General features: G+C 40.1%; 1 protein-coding gene across 6 annotated transcripts in view; it reads left to right on the top strand.

Annotated features, from left to right (window-relative positions):
- LOC105478263 (arylsulfatase F) overlaps nt 1-18,618 on the top strand; it is an 84,102-nt gene that overhangs the window by 25,488 nt on the left and 39,996 nt on the right. For 5 of the 6 annotated variants that reach the window (XM_071088291.1, XM_071088293.1, XM_071088294.1 and 2 more), the window contains 3 exons: nt 7,441-7,512; nt 11,326-11,475; nt 16,003-16,124. In XM_071088291.1, the coding sequence (XP_070944392.1) occupies nt 7,441-7,512; nt 11,326-11,475; nt 16,003-16,124 (344 nt within the window). Of the gene's footprint in view, nt 1-6,226; nt 6,246-7,440; nt 7,513-11,325; nt 11,476-16,002; nt 16,125-18,618 lie in introns of those variants that run through there. The other variant, XM_071088295.1, reaches the window with a different exon arrangement.

Below are 18,618 nucleotides of genomic sequence, written 5' to 3'. Positions count from 1 at the left end.
TCCATCAAGTGGAAGAAAGGGCATCAGTGATTGAAGATCAAATAATGAAAGCGAGAGGAGAAGTTTAGAGAAAAAAGAGTAAAAAGAAACGAACAAAGCCTCCAAGAAATATGGGGCTATGTGAAAAGACCAAATCTACATTTGACTGGTATACCTGAAAGTGACAGGGAGAATGAAACCAAGTTGGAAAACACTTCAGGATATTATCCAGGAGAACTTCCCCAACCTAGCAAGGCAGGCCAACATTCAAATTCAGGAAATACAGAGAACGCCACAAAGATACTCCTCAAGAATAGCAACCCCAAGACACTTAATTGTCAGATTCACCAAGGTTGAAATGAAGGAAAAAATGTTAAGGGCAGCCAGAGAGAAAGGTCGGGTTACCCACAATGGGAAGCCCATCAGACTAACAGCAGATCTCTCTGCAGAAACTCTAAAGTCAGAAGAGAGTGGGGGCCAATATTCAACATTCTTAAAGAAAAGAATTTTCAATCTAGAATTTCATATCCAGCCAAACTAAACTTCCTAAATGAAGGAGAAATAAAATCCTTTACAGACAAGCAAATGCTGAGAGATGTTGTCACCACCAGGCCTGCCTTACAAGAGCTCCTGAAGGAAGCACTAAACATGGAAAGGAATAACTGGTATCAGCCCCTGCAAAAGCATGCCAAATTGTAAAGACCATCAATGCTAGGAAGACACTGCATCAACTAACAAGCAAAATAACCCGCTAATATCATAATGACAGGATCAAATTCACACATAACAACATTAACCTTAAATGTAAATAGGCTAAATGCCCCAATTAAAAGACACAGATTGGCAAATTCGATAAAGAGTCAAGACCCATCAGTGTGCTGTATTCAGGAGACCCATCTAATGTACAGAGACACAAATGGCTCAAAATAAAGGGATGGAGGAAGATCTATCAAGCAAACGGAAAGCAAAAAAAGAGCAGGGGTTACAATCCTAGTCTCTGATAAAACAGACTTTAAACCAACAAAGAGCAAAGGAGACAAAGAAGGCCATTACATAATGGTAAAGGGATCAATTCAACAAGAGGAGCTAACTATCCTAAATATATATGCACCCAATACAGGAGCACCCAGATTCATAAAGCAAGTCCTTAGAGACCTACAAAGAGACTTAGACTCCCACACAATAATAATGGGAGACTTTAACACTCCACTGTCAACATTATACAGATCAATGAGACAGAAGGTTAACAAGGATATCCAGGACTTGAACACAGCTCTGAACCAAGTAGACCTAATAGACATCTACAGAACTCTTCACCCCAAATTCTTCTCAGCACCACATTGCACTTATTCCAAAATTGACCACATAGTTGGAAGTAAAGCACTCCTCAGGAAATTTAAAAGAACAGAAATCACAACAAACTGTCTCTCAGAAAACAGTGCAATCAAATTACAACTCAGGATTAAGAAGCTCACTCAAAACTGCACAACTACATGGAAACTGAACAACCTGCTCCTGAATGACTGCTGGGTAAATAACGAAATGAAGGCAGAAATAAAGATGTTCTTTGAAACCAATGAGAACAAAGACACAACATACCAGAATCTCTGGGACACGTTTAAAGCAGTGTGTAGAGGGAAATTTATAGCACTAAATGCCCACAAGAGAAAGCAGGAAAGATCTAAAATTGACACCCTAACATCACAATGAAAAGAACTAGAGAAGCATGAGCAAGCAAATTCAAAAGCTAGCAGAAGGCAAGAAATAACTAAGATCAGGGCGGAACTGAAGGAGATAGAGACACAAAAAACCGTTCAAAAAAATCAATGAATCCAGGAGCTGTTTTTTTGAAAAGATCAACAAAATTGATAGACTGCTAGCAACACTAATAAAGAAGAAAAGAGAGAAGAATCAAATAGATGCAATAAAAAATGATAAAGGGAATATCACCACCAAGCCCACAGAAATACAAACTACCATCAGAGAATACTATAAACACCTCTAAGCAAATAAACTAGAAAATCTAGAAGAAGAAATGGATAGATTCCTGGACACATACACCCTCCCAAGACAAAACCAGGAAGAAATTGAATCTCTGAATAGACCAATAACAGGCTCTGAAATTGAGGCAATAATTAATAGCCTACCAACCAGAAAAAGTCCAGGACCAGACGGATTCACAGCCGAATTCTACCAGAGGTACAAAGAGGAGGGGTACCATTCCTTCTGAAACTATTCCAATCAATAGAAAAAGAGGGAATCCTCCCTAACTCATTTTATGAGGCCAGCATCATCCTGATACCAAAGCCTGGCAGAAACACAACAACAAAAGAGAATTTCAGGCCAATATCCCTGATGAACATCAATGCAAAAATCCTCAATAAAATACTGGCAAACCGAATCCAGCAGCACATCAAAAAGCTTATCCACCATGATCAAGTGGGCTTCATACCTGGGATGCAAGACTGGTTCAACATATGCAAATCAATAAACATAATCCAGCATATAAACAGAACCAAAGACAAAAACCAAATGATTATCTCAATAGATGCAGAAAAGGCCTTCAACAAAATTCAACAGCCCTTCATGCTAAAAACTCTCAATAAACTAGGTATTGATGGGATGTATCTCAAAATAATAAGAGCGATTTATGACAAACCCACAGCCAATATCATACTGAATGGGCAAAAACTGGAAGCATTCCCTTTGAAAACTGGCACAAGACAGGGATGCCCTCTCTCACCACTCCTATTCAACATAATGTTGGAAGTTCTGGCCAGGGCAATCAGGCAAGAGAAAGAAATACAGGGTATTCAATTAGGAAAAGAGGAAGTCAAATTGTCCCTGTTTGCAGATGACATGATTGGATATTTAGAAAACCCATCGTCTTAGCCCCAAATCTCCTTAAGCTGATAAGCAACTTCAGAAAAGTCTCAGGATACAAAATCAATGTGCAAAAATCACAACCATTCTTATACACCAATAACAGACAAACAGAGAGCCAAATCATGAATGAACTCCCATTCACAACTGCTGCAAAGAGAATAAAATACCTAGGAATCCAACTTGCAAGGGATGTGAAGGACCTCTCCAAGGAGAACTACAAACCACTGCTCAATGAAATAAAAGAGGGCACAAACAAATGGAAGAACATTCCATGCTCACTGGATATGAAGAATCAATATTGTCAAAATGGCCATACTGCTCAAGGCAATTTATAGATTCTATGTCATCGCCATCCAGCTACCAATGACTTTCTTCACAGAATTGGAAAAAACTACTTTAAAGTTCACATGGAACCAAAAAAGAGACCAAATTGCAAAGACAATCCTAAGCCAAAAGAACAAAGCTGGAGGCATCATGCTACCTGACTTCAAACTATACTACAAGGCTATGGTAACCAAAACAGCATGGTACTCGTACCCAAACAGAGATATAGACCAATGGAACAGAACAGAGGCCCCAGAAATAACACCACACATCTACAACCATCTGATCTTTGACAAACCTGACAAAAACAAGAAATGGGGAAAGGATTCCCTATTTAATGAACGGTGCTGGGAAAACTGGCTAGTCATGTGTAAAAAGCTGAAACTGGATCCCTTCCTTACACCTTATACAAAAATTAATTCAAGATGGATTAAAGACTTAAATGTTAGACCTAAAACCATAAAAACCGTAGAAGAAAACCTAGGCAATACCATTCAGGACATAGACATGTGCAAGGACTTCATGACTAAAACACCAAAAGCAATGGTAACAAAAGCCAAAATAGACAAATGGGATCTAATTAAACGAAAGAGCTCCTGCACAGCAAAATAAACTACCATCAGAGTGAACAGGCAACCTACAGAATGGGAGGAAATCTTTGCAATCTAACCATCTGACAAAGGGCTAATATCCAGAATCTACAAAGAACTTAAACAAATTTACAAGAAAAAAACAAACAGCCCCATCGAAAAGTGGGCAAAGGATATGCACACACACTTCTCAAAAGAAGACATTTATGCAGCCAATAGACATATGAAAAAATGCTCATCATCACTGGTCATCAGAGAAATGTAAATCAAAACCACAGTGAGATAGCATCTCACGCCAGTTAGAATGGCAATCACTAAAAAGTCAGGAAACAACATGTCCTAGAGGATGTGGAGAAATAGGAACGCTTTTACACTGTTGGTGGGACTGTAAACTAGTTCAACCATTGTGGAAGACAGTGTGGCGATTCCTCAAGGATCTAGAGCTAGCAATACTATTTGACCCAGCGATGCCATTACTGGGCATATACCCATACCCAAAGCATTATAAATCATGCTACTATAAAGACACATGCACACATATGTTTATTGCAGCACTATTCACAATAGCAAAGACTTGGAACCAACCCAAAAGTCCATCAATGATAGACTGGATTAAGAAAATGTGGCACATATACACCATGGAATACTATGCAGCCATAAAAAAGGATGAGTTCATGTCCTTTGCAGGGACATGGATGAAGTTGGAAACCATCATTCTGAGCAAACTATCACAAGGATAGAAAACAAAACGCCACATGTTCTCACTCATAGGTGGGGATTGAACAATGAGAACACTTGGACACAGGCTGGGGAAAATCACACACTGGGCCTGTCATTGGGTGGGGGGCGGGGAAGGGATAGCACTGGGAGATATACCTAATGTAAATGACGGGCTGATGGATACAGCAGGCCAGCATGGCACATGTATACCTATGTAACGAGCCTGCATGCTGTGCACATGTACCCTAGAACTTAAAGTATAATAAAAATAAATTAATAAAATAAAATAAAATCAGGAAGAAAAAAAATAGCCAGACATGGTGGCAGGCACCTGTAATTCCAGCTCCTCAGGAGGCTGAGACAGGAGAATCGTTTAAGACCAGGAGGCAGAGATTTTAGTGAGCTGAGATTGTGCTGCTGCACTCCAGCCTGGGCAAGAGAGTGAGACTATCTCAAAAAAAAAAAAAAAAAAAAAAAAAAGCACAGCCCTTTATATGTAAATTTTCATTCTAGGGAATAAGTTCACATCTTCTTAACATGTGTACTTTTGGTGTTTTCAGACCATTCCAGTTCAAAATTCCTCTCCAGGTACATTTACCTGAAGAAATCGGCATCTCTGGTCTGATGCAAGATCTGGTTTCCAGGCTGGATGCAGTGGCTCACGCCTGTAATCCCAGCACTTTGGGAGGTCAAGATGGGAGGATTGCTTGAGCCCAGGAGTTTGAGACCAGCCTGGGCAACATAGTGAGACTATGTAAAAATATAAAAATTATCCATGGACTGGTGGGTGCCTGTAGTCCCAGCTATTCGGGAGGCTGAGGCAGGAGGATCATTTGAGCCTGGGAAGTTGAGGCGGCAGTGAGCTGTGATCACCATCATTTTACTCCAGCCTGGGTAACAGAGAGAGACCCAGTCTCAAAACAAACAAACAAACACAAAAAACAAAAAAACCCACCCGGTTTCTAGAGTTTATGGAATCATACAATAGCATGTTTAATGGAGTGTTCCATCTCGCAAAATGGTGTTTTGTCGGGAGAGGGTTATGTATGCCCTCTGATATTTTCAACTCTTTATTTAAAATGCTGGGAGAGTTACTATCTGGCTTTGCATCTGTGTTGTTTAATATAATAGCCATCCATTTGGGGCAGGGTGTGGATGAACAGTACACCTACCATCTTCCAAATTATTTCCCACACTTCACCTTGTTGAATATTATTAAGATATAAAGAGAGGGAAGACCTTCCATTTCCCTCCCACCCACCCACCCACCACTTTTAATTGGGAGCACAGATGTCCCTGAGGCACTGCTATAGACCATGAGGTCACTGCAATGCAAGGGACATCAAACAGGATTGCTCTGGCTCAAAACAACCAGTCTTAATTCTGGTGCGATGAATGGCTTTGGTGGTCATCACATATAAGAACATTCAGAGTTAGCAAGAAAGGCTGTAGGTGTGTCGCTGAATGTGATGTTTTGTTGTCGGTGTGCTGTTGTTTTTCTTTTCTTTTCCTGGATGTGTAGTAGGAGTTGCAAATGTGGGGTGCAGATTGCCTCATTTGCACATAATTAAGATGAACCATCTGGGTGAGCCTAGCATGGACCAGCCCTCCCATGGCAGAGGGAGGTGAGATGGAGCGGCTAACGCTTTGGCAATGATTCGAGGCAGCTGCTAGAAGAGGCCAAGCCTTTGCAGAACAGCCTGTTTGTTCTGTTCCCAGACATTAGAGAGACAAGACGGCTGATAGGTGAGATGGGGGAGGTTTGTTTGGACACATTTTCTCAGCCTTTTTTTGTTTTATAACCTCTCGTTGAAAAGGGCAGAGTCGAAAGATCCTTTGACCTATTGTACTCTGAAACTCAATGGATCAGCTTAGGCATTGAGAAATTGATTCCAAGCCAATTTTAGTGTGGGTAAGTTTCTCTCCTTTCTGTTACTCTCATACCCTTTCTTCTTTCTTCCCTCCCTCCCTCTCCTTCTTTTTCTTTCTTAACCAAGATCGTGTGTGTGAGTGTGCGTGTGTGTGTGTGTGTGTGTGTGTGTGTATGTAGTGTGTGTAGTATGTGACCAGAGTATCCATGCTTTGGAGCAAAATGAATTTAAGGAGGAATGAGTTTGTATTTTGTCCTTAGTGTTATTTTAAGGTACAAATATGGGTAGTAACTTGCAGACTACAGACGGGCTTTTCTTTCACTGTAATGCATTTGGCTGTCATATCCCTTAGTCCTAAACACCCACCCCCGCCCCGCCCCCGCCACTGCCAATTAAATACAACCATTAGTCATTCAGTGGTTTCTGCATTTGCATTAATGCAGTGAAAAAAGAGGCAGCTCATTTTGATTAATTGCCCCTTTCCTTATTCAGGACACAGAGGCTTTCTGAGTCTAAACTTGTAGGCTTGGCAGGACACTGAGACAATTCTCTTGTGCCAGCGTGTTTCAGGGTAGGTTTTTCCACCGAGACAATTCAGCCAAGAGCCCCGGGACTTGGGGCAGCAGGAGTTCTTTTAAAAATGGGCCAAAAGATGAGCAGAGCACTTGAGGTCAGGAGTTCGAGACCAGCCTGGCCAACACGGTGAAACTCCATCTCTACTAAAAATACAAAAATTAGCTGGGCGTGGTGGTGCACGCCTGTAATCCCAGTTACTCAGGAGGCTGAGGCAGGAGAATGGCTTGAACCAGGGAGGCAGAGGTTGCAGTGAGCCGAGATCGTACCACTGCACTCCAGCCTAGGTGACAGGATGAGACGAGACTCCATCTAAAAAAAAAAAGGTCAAAATAATGAACTCATTGAGAGTTCAGGATTCGTGTAGTAGTGACCTCGGAAAATCAATTTTAAAATGTTGGAATTATGGATACGGCTCCCAAGTCTCTAGTGAGAATTTCATGCTGGGAACTAATTTAACTGACACATGAATGATACTTGTTTTTTTTTTTTTTTAGTCTTTTTAATCCTGTCTGTGTCTTCTGCCAAAGACAGCAAGAAGGTTCTCCGAGCTGCACAATGAGGCCCAGGTAGGTAAAGCTGCATAATACATTGTGAGCACATTGAATCTAATGTATAATTCTGTGTATTTGTGAATTCAGCCTTACGGATGGAGGCATTTAATATCATCTGTCTTTTTCTTCTTTTTTCTTTTTCTTTTCTTGTAACCTACTATGAGTCAACATGCTGTCTTTATATGACTGGCCATAAGATGACTAAGTTCATTCTCTCAACTTAGTAAGTGTGTGACTTTTAAAAAAAGGTAGGAGAGAGTTAGGCAATTGATATAAATACAAACTGTAAATTTCCAACAGATATATATGAGTTTATGTTTATTTTTATTTATTTTAGAGACGGGGTTTCACAGGGTTTTGCTGTCACCCAGGGTAGACTACAGTGGTGCAGTCATAGCTCACTGAAACCTTCAACTCCCGGGCTCAAGTGATCCTCCAGACTCAGTCTCCAGAGTAGCTGGGACCTCAGGTGCTTATCGCCATGCCCAGCTAATTTTTTATTTTTATTTTTTGTAGAGACAGGTTATCATTATGTTGCCCAAGTTGGTCTTGAACTCCTGGGCTCAAGGAATCCTCCCGCCTCAGCCTCCCAAAGTGCTGGGATTACAGGTGTGAGTCACCATTGTGCCCAACCGTATATATGATTTTAAAGCATTGTAAAAACAGGGGGTGATAAAACAATTCAACTAACTTTGCACAGATGAAAAGCATTTCTGTAACTTCGGGAATTTGACCCACAGTCCTGAGCATGTAGCTTTTGCCTGCAAGACGTTCTCAATCTTCAAGGAGATGTTCGCATAAAGCAAAAAAAAAAAAAAAAAAAAATTGTAAACTTCTGTGGCTATCATTGTTTCAGAGTATTTACAAAGGACTCTGAGAGCCAATAGGGATGAACTCCTGTTTGTATTTTTCCTCTCAGAGGAGATATTTGAAGTGGGTTTTGAAACATTATATAGAGATGAGATAGGGATTGAATCAATAATCCACATGTCCAATATTCATTACCTGATAACTGAGTAGGGATATGCTGAGAAGAGCGTCATGTGTGTCCTTAAGAAAATATGACCTCAGCTGGGACTGAGCAAAACCATGAAGTGGACTCAAGTGATCCTCAGATTCCACATTTCTTTCTTTTCTTCATTTCAGTTCTTCCCCCAACTTCCACTTTTCCTTTACTTGGTAATTCCTTATTTTATTTACCTATATATTTTTTGCTTGTTTTCTTTTCTCCAACAAAAGCTGCTATCCCCACACTTTTTTTTCTTTTGAGGGTCTCGTTCTGTAGCCCAGGCTAGAGTACAGTGGCACGATCTCACTTCACTGCAGCCTTGAACTCCTGAGCTCAAGCAATCCTCCCACCTCAGCCTCCAGAATAGCTGGGACTATAGGCATGCACCACCACACCCAGCTCATTTTTATATATTTTGTAGGGATGGGGTCTCACTATGTTGCCCAAGCTGGTGACTAACTGATTCTCTTGCCTCAGCCTCCCAAAAAGCTGGGATTACAGGTGTGAGCCACTGCAGCCTGACTTTTTAAAAATTTGGAGTAATGATATTTATGAATATTTTATTTTTATTTTTTGTTTCTTTATTTAAATTCATTTTTCTTTTTTTTCTTTTTTAAATTTCTTTTTCTTTTTTTATTGTCCCTTGAGTCAAAAAAACTGACATATAAACATTGTGTAGATTTACGGTGTACAACTTGATGTTTTGAAATATGCCTGTATTTTGGAATGGCTCAATTATGCTAATACAAGGTACCTCATCCACTTACCTATTTGTGATGAGAATACTTTGAGTAGATTTTATCAGTAATTTTCAACTCTAAAATACATTCTTATTAACTATAGTCAACATAAGTATAATAGATTCTTTGAACTTATTTCTCCTGTTAAATTGAAATTTTTTATCCTTCGACCAACATCTCCCCAAGCCCCCCACTGGTCCCCCAGCTCCTAGCGGGCATCATTCTACCCTTTCCTTCTATGAGATCAACTTTTTGAGATTCCACAGACAAGTGAGATCATGTGGTATTGGTGTTTCTGTGCCAAGCTTATTTTCCTTAGCATAATGACCTCCAGGTTCATCTATGTTGTCATATATGACAGAATTTCATTCTTTTTTTAAGGCTGAATAGTATTCCATGGTGTATGTGCACTGCATTTTCTTTATCCATTCATCCAGTGATGGACACTGAGGTGTTTGGCCATTATGAATAGTACTGTAAGGAACACATACACCCACAAGCCCTTACATTGGAATAAAAACTAATTTTAGAATTAAGTTAAGGTTAAATCCCTTAACCTTAGAGACTCATTTAAGTCCCTTAAATGAGGTTAAGACCCTGGAAGAGGGAGTTAACCTCAGGAGTCTTATCGTCTCCATCTTCTGCAATGATTTGCCTCCTAGTACATGTTTTCAGACTTCCCTCCTGGAAGGGCATCTACTTTAGCCTTTAAAAAAATTTCAATAGTTTTTGGGGAGCAGGTGATGTTGGATTACATGGATAAGTTATTTAGTGGTGATTTGTGAGATTTTGATGCACCCATCCCCCGAGCAGTGTACACTGTACCCAATGTGTGGTCTTTTATCCCTCACTCCCCTCCCACCCTTTCCCTGAGTCCCCAAAGTCCATTGCGTCATTCTTATGTCTTTGTATCCTCATAGCTTAGTTGCCACTTACGAGTGAGAACATACAACATTTAGTTTTCCATTCCTGAGTTACTTTACTTAGAATAATTGTCTCCAACTCCATCTAGGTTGCTGCAAATGATATTATTTTATTCCTTTTTATGGCTGAGTAGTATTCCATGGTGTGTGTGTATGTATATGTATATGAAAATGTGATATGGATAGATATCTATAGATCTATATAGATAAAGAAAATGTGGTATATATAGATATCTATAGATCAAGAGTGTCTCTCTCCAAGCACCAAGTACTGCTGCTGAATGGCAGCAGAAGTGCCCAAAGGAATGCTCTCTTGGCTTCTCACTTTGCATAAAATCTATAGATATGTATCTCTATACATCACATTTTCTTTATCCACTCATTGATTGATGGGTATTTGGGTTGGTTCCACATTTTTGCAACTGCAAATTGTGCTGCTATAAACATGTATGTGCAAGTGTCTTTGTTTTTGTTGTTGTTGTTGTTTTTTGTGGGGTTTTTTTGTTTTTGATTTTTCTTTTTTCTGAGATGGAGCCTCGGTCTGTCACCCAGGCTGGAGTGCAGTGGTGCAACCTTGGCTCACTGAAACCTCCCCCGGCTAATTTTAGTACTTTCAGTAGAGACAGAGTTTCACCATGTTGACCAGGCTGGTCTCAAACTCCTGACCTCAGGTGATCCACCCGCCTCGGCCTCCCAAAGTGCTGAGATTACAGGTATGAGCCACCACACCCGGCTTCGAGTGTCTTTTATATATAATGCCTTCTTTTCCTCTGGGTAGATACCCAGGAGTGGGATTGCTGGATCAAATGGTAGATCTACTTTTAGTTCTTTAAGGAATCTCCATACTGTTTTCCACAGCGGTAGTACATCCCCATTAGCAGTGTAAAAGGGTTCCCTTTTCACTGCATCCACGTTAACATCTGTTGTTTTAGCCTTAGTTTATGCAAAGTGAGAAGCCAAGAGAGCATTCCTTTGGGCACTTCTGCTACCATTCAGCAGCAGTGCTTGGTGCTTGGAGAGAGACACTCTTGAGCTTAGGTAGACGTCTGGGAGATCCACGTGATCTCCAAAGACCCCTGTTGTGTTGTGTTGGGAGGTGGATCCTGAATCCACCCAGAGAAGCCTGATACCAATAAAATCCCCGCTTGCTTTCCAGGAGCCCCTTGGTCTTCATGTCTTTGGTGTGCACATTCTTGAACACGTGCCAGGCACACAGGGTGCATGACGACAAGCCTAATATTGTCCTGATCATGGTTGATGACCTGGGTATTGGAGATCTGGGCTGCTATGGCAATGACACCATCAGGTAAGGCGGTTTCATGGCGAGTCATACATTCATCAGTCATTCAGGTTCCGCAGGCTGATAAATTATACGACTGCATCTATATGCAAAACCAAATTTGATAGTTTTAAATTATTTAGATTATTTAATAGTTTTACAATTACATTTTTAATACTTTTAATTTGAATCTCATTCAGTTTTTAAACTTAAGAAATAATAATTGTCCATCTTCACGGGGTACACAGTGAGATTGGGATACATACAATGTATAGTGATCAGATCAGGGTAATCAGCTCATCCAGCGTCTCTAGCATTAACCGGGATAGTCATAGTAAAAGCATGGCTGTCCGGACCCGAGTCCTGGCTCTGCATTTACTAGCTCTGAAGTCTTGGAGAAGTCGCTGAACCTCTCTGTGTCTTAGTTTTCTTATTTGTCTAATGCAGAGAAGACTTTATACCCCTGAGTTTATATGTGTGAAGAACTTAGAATAGTACCTAACACACAACTACCCTCTATCATGCAGTCTATTATGAAGCATGATGATTGTATATACATGTACATTGTAGACATAAACACATAAATATAATTATAAATATATGTGATATATTTCATATATGAATATATTCTATAACATAAAATATATATCATACATTTATTATATTATATATCAATCTTTTATGAATATATGAATGTATATTCAATATATAAACATTTATGAATATATTTATAATAGATGAGTATATAATATATTACAAATATATATGAATATGTTATTCATATATACATGAATATATACATATTTGTATGTTTATGAATATATATTCATTTTCATACAAATGTATTTAAATAAATTTATACACATTTATATATAAATATATTTAAGTAAATATAAACACATTTTGTATATTTTATAGAAGTATATTTAAATAAATATGTGTAAAATATTTATTTATATAAAACAATAAATATTTATATATTTATAAATTTATGTAAATATTTATATAAAACAAATATATATTCATACATATTCATAATATATAAAAGTATATATTATTAATATATAAATAATATATAGTATATATTATTAATATATAAATAATATATAGTATATATTATTAATATATAAATAATATATAGTATATATTATTAATATATATAAATAATATATAGTATATATTAATATATTATATATTATATATATATTATAATATATATTATATATACTATATATATTATTTATATATATTAATATATAGTATATATTGTAAATATAGTAATAATATATAGTATATATTGTAAATATATATTAATATATAAAATATATTATAAATATATATTCATATTCATAATATATAAATATATTCATAACCTTATACATATTTATGAATTCATCTGTGTTGTTGAAAATTATGGGATTTCCTTCTTCATAAATTCATAAATTTATACATATTTATGAATATATATTTATATATTCAATTACATATATTCATAAATATATAAATGTGAATATGTCTATTCAGTAGAATTCATTCTGTTTTCCTAATTTGGGGAGCCAACAGATTCTTTAAGGTGATGAGCTTGTATTTTTAACAATGGGCATTCTGAAAGAAGAAAAACAGATATGAAACAAACTCAGAGCTTTGTGGTGGATTATAGAAGCCATCTGTATTAGCCGTTCTTATACTGAGCTTAGGAGTACATCATTATAAGACATACATCATACACTTTTAAGATCATTGCATTGTGTGACTAATAGATGCTGAAGGTAGTCATCACAGTTTTCGACAACAGAGCTAAGAGTCATGAAAAAGTAGTCGCCAAAAATCAACCATTACTTATGAGAAAAGAAGGGAGGACTCACCCAAAAGCACAGAAACATGGTGTCCATAAATAGCAGATATTTACAGAGAGTATGTTAGCGTGGGGTATCGGTGTTTTGCTGAAAATACTAGCAATTTGAGAAGTGAGATTATAATGCGAAATCTAAAACCAGGCACATGTGCTCCAGGAATGCAGTTTACAATTTTTTTCTTTGCAAAATAAATAATGTTTTAAAAGTTGGTAGGTGGGCCGGGCGCGGTGGCTCACGCCTGTAATCCCAGCACTTTGGGAGGCCGAGATGGGTGGATCGCGAGGTCAGGAGATCGAGACCATCCTGGCTAACACGGTGAAACCCCGTCTCTACTAAAAAAAAACCAAAAACCTAGCCGGGCGAGGTGGCGGGCACCTGTAGTCCCAGCTACTCGGGAGGCTGAGGCAGGAGAATGGCATGAACTGGGGAGGCGGAGCTTGCAGTGAGCTGAGATCCGGCCACTGCACTCCAGCCTGGGCGACAGAGCGAGACTCCGTCTCAAAAAAAAAAAAAAAGTCGGTAGGTGACTTCCATATCTGAAAAAAAAGTTAGATACGCACCTTGGTAAAGCTGGAAATTCTTCTTGCACCAGTTACCTGTCATAATTTCTCTCATGAATAATGCAGAACTCATTATATTTTCTTTTCATCCAAGAGGAGACTGAATCTTTTTTCAGAAGTCTCTCCGGCCTCCAGAAGTCTCTTGTGAAATTATTTTGTAATTGACAAATTACAGTTGTGTGTATTTCTGGTGTACATCATGATGTTTCGATCCATGGATCCATTGTGGAATAGCTAAATCAAGCTAATTAACATGCACAACCACACATACTTATGATTTATATGTGGTGAGAATGGTTAAAATTATGGCATTTCAAGAATAGAATACATTCTTATTAACTATAGTCACCACAATCTGCAAACTTATCTCTTAAATTTATTCCTCTATGTGAGGAATAAATCAAATAGAGGATTCATTCATGTTTGGCTCCGTGAAACACTGTGTCCTTTAACCTACCTGTTCTCGACCCTCACCCCAGCCCGATACCCTCCATTCTACTGTCTACTTCTGAGTTTGCTATTTTAGATTCCACACATAAGTGAGATCATGCGATGTTTGTCTCTCTGTGCTTGGCTTTATTCATTTAATCTAATACCCTTCCAGTTCATCTGTGTTGTCAAAAATGATGGGATTTCCTTCTTTTGGTTATTTAATCATATGACAGTTTTGCAACCTACATAGACTGCAGGGAAATGTAGCTATCAAACCGGTGGGTGGGTGGTCTGTAAGTAGTCAGGCATAAGTAAGGTCTGTAAGCAATTAGCCTCGATGATTCAGACCCCATCCCTTAAGCATTTTATTTTGTAAGGCTGTAGTACAGGGAATGGACACCATATAGCAGCACCCAGGTATACGATCCCCGCAGAACAACAGCTGCCTGGAATCTCAGTTATACTTCACCTTGACACGGGCAAAAAAGAAAAATGAACTCCGTGTGCAGTTACCTCTGGGCACCTGGAAATCATAACAAACAGAGATGTTGTTTATCTTCAGATCTCCCTGTCTGTCTCTCTGTCTCTGTCTCTCTCTCTCTCTCTCTCTCCTCTTTCTGTTTCTCCATCTCTTTCTATGCCTGTCTGTGTCACCCCTCTCTGTCTGCTTGTCTCTCTTTCTATCTCTCTCTGATTGTCTCTGTCTCCCTCTCTCCTTGTCTCTCTCATTCTATCCATTTCTTCCTATCTCTTTCTGTCTCTCTCCCTCTCTCTGTCCTTCTGTTTCCATCTCTTTCTGTCTCTCCATCTCTTTCTATGTCTGTCTCTGTCTCCCCCCTTTCTCTGTCTGCTTGTATCTCTTTCTATGTCTCCCTCTGATTGTCTGTCTCTGTCTCCATCTCTCTCTGTCTATCTCATCCTATCCATTTCTTTCTCTCTTTCTGTCTTTCCTTCTCTCTCCCTCTCTCTGTCTTTCCATCACTCTCTGTCTCTCTCTTTCTCTCTATCTTCTTCTCTCTTTCCATTTCTCTTTCTATATCTCTCTGTCTCTTTCTCTCTCTTCATATCTCTCTTTATGTTCGTCTCTCTCTGTCTTTCTATCTCCCTCCGTCTGTCTGTCTCTTTTTCCACCTCTCTTTCTGTTTCTCTCTGTCTCCCTCCCTCTGTTTATCTCTTTCTTTCCATTTCTTTCTGTCTCTCTCTCTGTCTCTCTCTTAAACTCTGTATGTCTCTTTCCATCTCTCTCTTTCTATTTCTCTCTCTTTCTCTCTCATCTTCTCTCTGTTTGTCCCTCTCTGTCTTTCTCTGTCTCCCTCTTTCTGTCTCTCTCTTTCTCCCTCTTTCTGTCTGTCTCTTTCTCTCTCCCTCTGTCTGTCTCTCTCTTTCCATCTTTTTCTGTTTCTCTCTGTGTGTCTTACCCTTGTCTCTTTCTCTCTCTCTCTTTTCATCTCTCTCTTTCATCTGTCTCTTTCTGTCCTTCTCTGTTGCTCTCTTTCTCATCTCTCTCTCTCTTATCCTTTCTTTCTGTCTCTCTCTCTCTGCCTCGCTTTCTGGGTCTCTCCCTCTCTCCCTGTCTGTTTCTCCTCTCTCTTTCCACCTGTGCCTTTCTGTTTGTCTTTCTCTGTCTTTCTCTCACTCTTCTTCTCTGCTTCCCCTGCCCCCCACCTTTTCCTTCTCTCCAATACACCTTGCCTCTCCTGCTTCAGGACACCTCACATCGACCGCCTTGCCAGGGAAGGCGTGCGACTGACTCAACACATCTCGGCCGCCTCCCTCTGCAGCCCAAGCCGGTCCGCGTTCTTGACGGGAAGATACCCCATCCGATCAGGTGTGCAAACTGGCGGGCTCTGCTGGACTCTGCCCTCATGTTAGGATGAGAGGAAATAAAAATGTGGCTTGACTACGTTAACAAGTAAAAAAGGGCTGGGCATGATGGCTCATGCCTGTAATCCCAGAACTCGGGAGGCCAAGGTGGGAGGATTGCTTGAGCCCAGGAGTTTCAAACTAGCCTGGGAAACAGAGCAAGACCCCATCTCCACAAAAAAATGTTTTAATAAGTTGAGCATGGTGGTATGCGCCTGTGGTCCCAGCTACTTGGGAGGCTGAAGTGGGAGGATCGCTTGAGCCCAGAAGTTTGAGGCTGCAGTGAGTGTGATCACAGCATTGCACTCTAGCCTTGTTGATAGAGCATGTCTTAGAAAGAAAGAAAAAAAAAAAGATACAAAGGAAAGAAAAGAAAAAGCACACATGTGCATAGATGCACTGGCATACACAGCTACCACCGTCCACCCCATAATCACTGCACTTCGAAGAGATGCAAGATCACCCTGTGTGACTGAGTGTCTTTTGAGGCAATGACAGCTTTTTACCCGAATTCCAAGCCATAAGGTGTACGTTTGAGTTTCCCGGGTCAACAAAGATAAACTCTCTTGGAATGAAATAATTAATACCACATGTGTTTACACATTCAGTCTGTCACCAGAAAATATATATTTTTTCTTTCAAACCACAAAGTCATGGCTGGGCACGGTGGCTCACGCCCGTAATCCCAGCACTTTGGGAGGGTGGATCACTTGAGGTCAGGAGTTTGAGCCCAGCCTGGCCAACATGGTGAAACCTCGTCTCTACTAAAAATACAAAAATTAGCCAGGTGTGGTGGCGGGCACCTGTAGTCCCAGCTACTCAGGAGGCTGAGGCAGGAGAATTGCTTGAACCCGGGAGGCAGAGGTTGCAGTGACCCGAGATTGTGCCACCGCATTCCAGCCTGAGTGACAGAGTGGACTCCGTCTCAAAACAAACAAACAGCAACAACCAAAAACCCACAAAGTCATAAACCAAGAAATAGCTATCTGATTTTTGGACAACTTTCATGACAACATTTTACCCATGGAGACAGTAGTATTATCCCTTTGCTCAATTTATATCAACTTTATTTTATTTATTATTATTATTATTATTGAAGTGGAGTCTCGTTCTGTTACCCAGGCTGGAGTGCGGTGGTGCAATCTCGGCTCACTGCAACCTCTGCCTCCTGAGTTCAAGCGATTCTCCTGCCTCAGCCTTCTGAGTAGCTGGGATTACAGGCACGTGGCACGAGGCCCGTCTAATTTTTGTATTTTTAGTAGAGATGGGGTTTTGCCATATTGGCCAGGCTGGTCTCGAACTCCTGACCTTAGGTGATCCACCCACCTCGGCCTCCCAGAGTACTGGGATTACAGATGTGAGCCACCACGCCTGGCCATATATCAATTTTAGATAAAACAAAAATGAAACGAGAAGAAGGAAATTATCCTAATCTCTAATTGTCATGTTCTCGTTACTTTTTAATTTATTACTATTATTTTGAGACAGGGTCTTGCTCTGTTGCCCAGGATGGAGTGCAGTGGTATAATCATGGCTCACTGCAACCTCAACCTTCCAGGCTCAGGTGATCCTCCCACCTCAGCTTCCTAAGTAACTGGGACCACAAGTGTGCACCACTATGCCTGGCTAATCTTTAAATTACTTAGGGTCTTGCTGTGTTCCCCAGGCTGGTCTTGAACTCCTGAACTCAAGCCATCCTCCCTCTTTGGCCTTCAAAAGTCCTGGGATTACAGACATGAGCAACTGCACCCAACCTGGTGACTTTTTTTGTTTGTTTTGTTTTTTACTTTTGAGATAGGGTCTCCCTTTGTTGCCCAGGCTGAAGTGCAGTGTCACAATCTCAGTTCATTGCAGCCTCAAACTCCCGGGCTCAAGCGATTCTCCCTCCTCAGCCTCCTGAGTAGCTGAGCTTGCAGACACCCACCAGCATGCCCGGCTAATTTTTGTATTTTTGATAGAGACGCGTCTCACCATGTTAACCAGGCTGGTCTTGAATTCCTGCACTCAAGTGATCCGCCCACCTCAGCCTCCCAAAGTGCTGGGATTTTAGGCACGAGCCACCGCGCCTGGCCAAAATTAGCTGTTTTAAAGTGTGCAATTCAGTAGCTTGTAGCTCTTTTCCAATACTGTACAACCATCACCTCTATCCAATTCTAGAACATTTCCATCACCCACAAAGGAGATCTTGTCACCATGAAGCAATCACTCCCCATTCTCCCTTCTCCCAGCCCCTGGTTACCAAAAATCCACTTTCCATCTCTACGAACATGTCTGTCCTGGACATTTCACATAAAAGGAATCATACAGTATGTGACAGTCTGTGACTGGCTTCTGTCACTGAGCATAATGTCTTATGGTAGCCTGGGCCAGAGCTTTATTTTTATTTTGCATACTATTCCCTCGCATGGGTTCACTACAGTTTCTCCATCCATTCATCAATTGATGGACAACAAGATGTT

Source organism: Macaca nemestrina, chromosome X (assembly GCF_043159975.1).
Source record: "Macaca nemestrina isolate mMacNem1 chromosome X, mMacNem.hap1, whole genome shotgun sequence".
NCBI lineage: Eukaryota > Metazoa > Chordata > Mammalia > Primates > Cercopithecidae > Macaca > Macaca nemestrina.
This window is presented reverse-complemented; position numbering and strand designations above follow the sequence as displayed.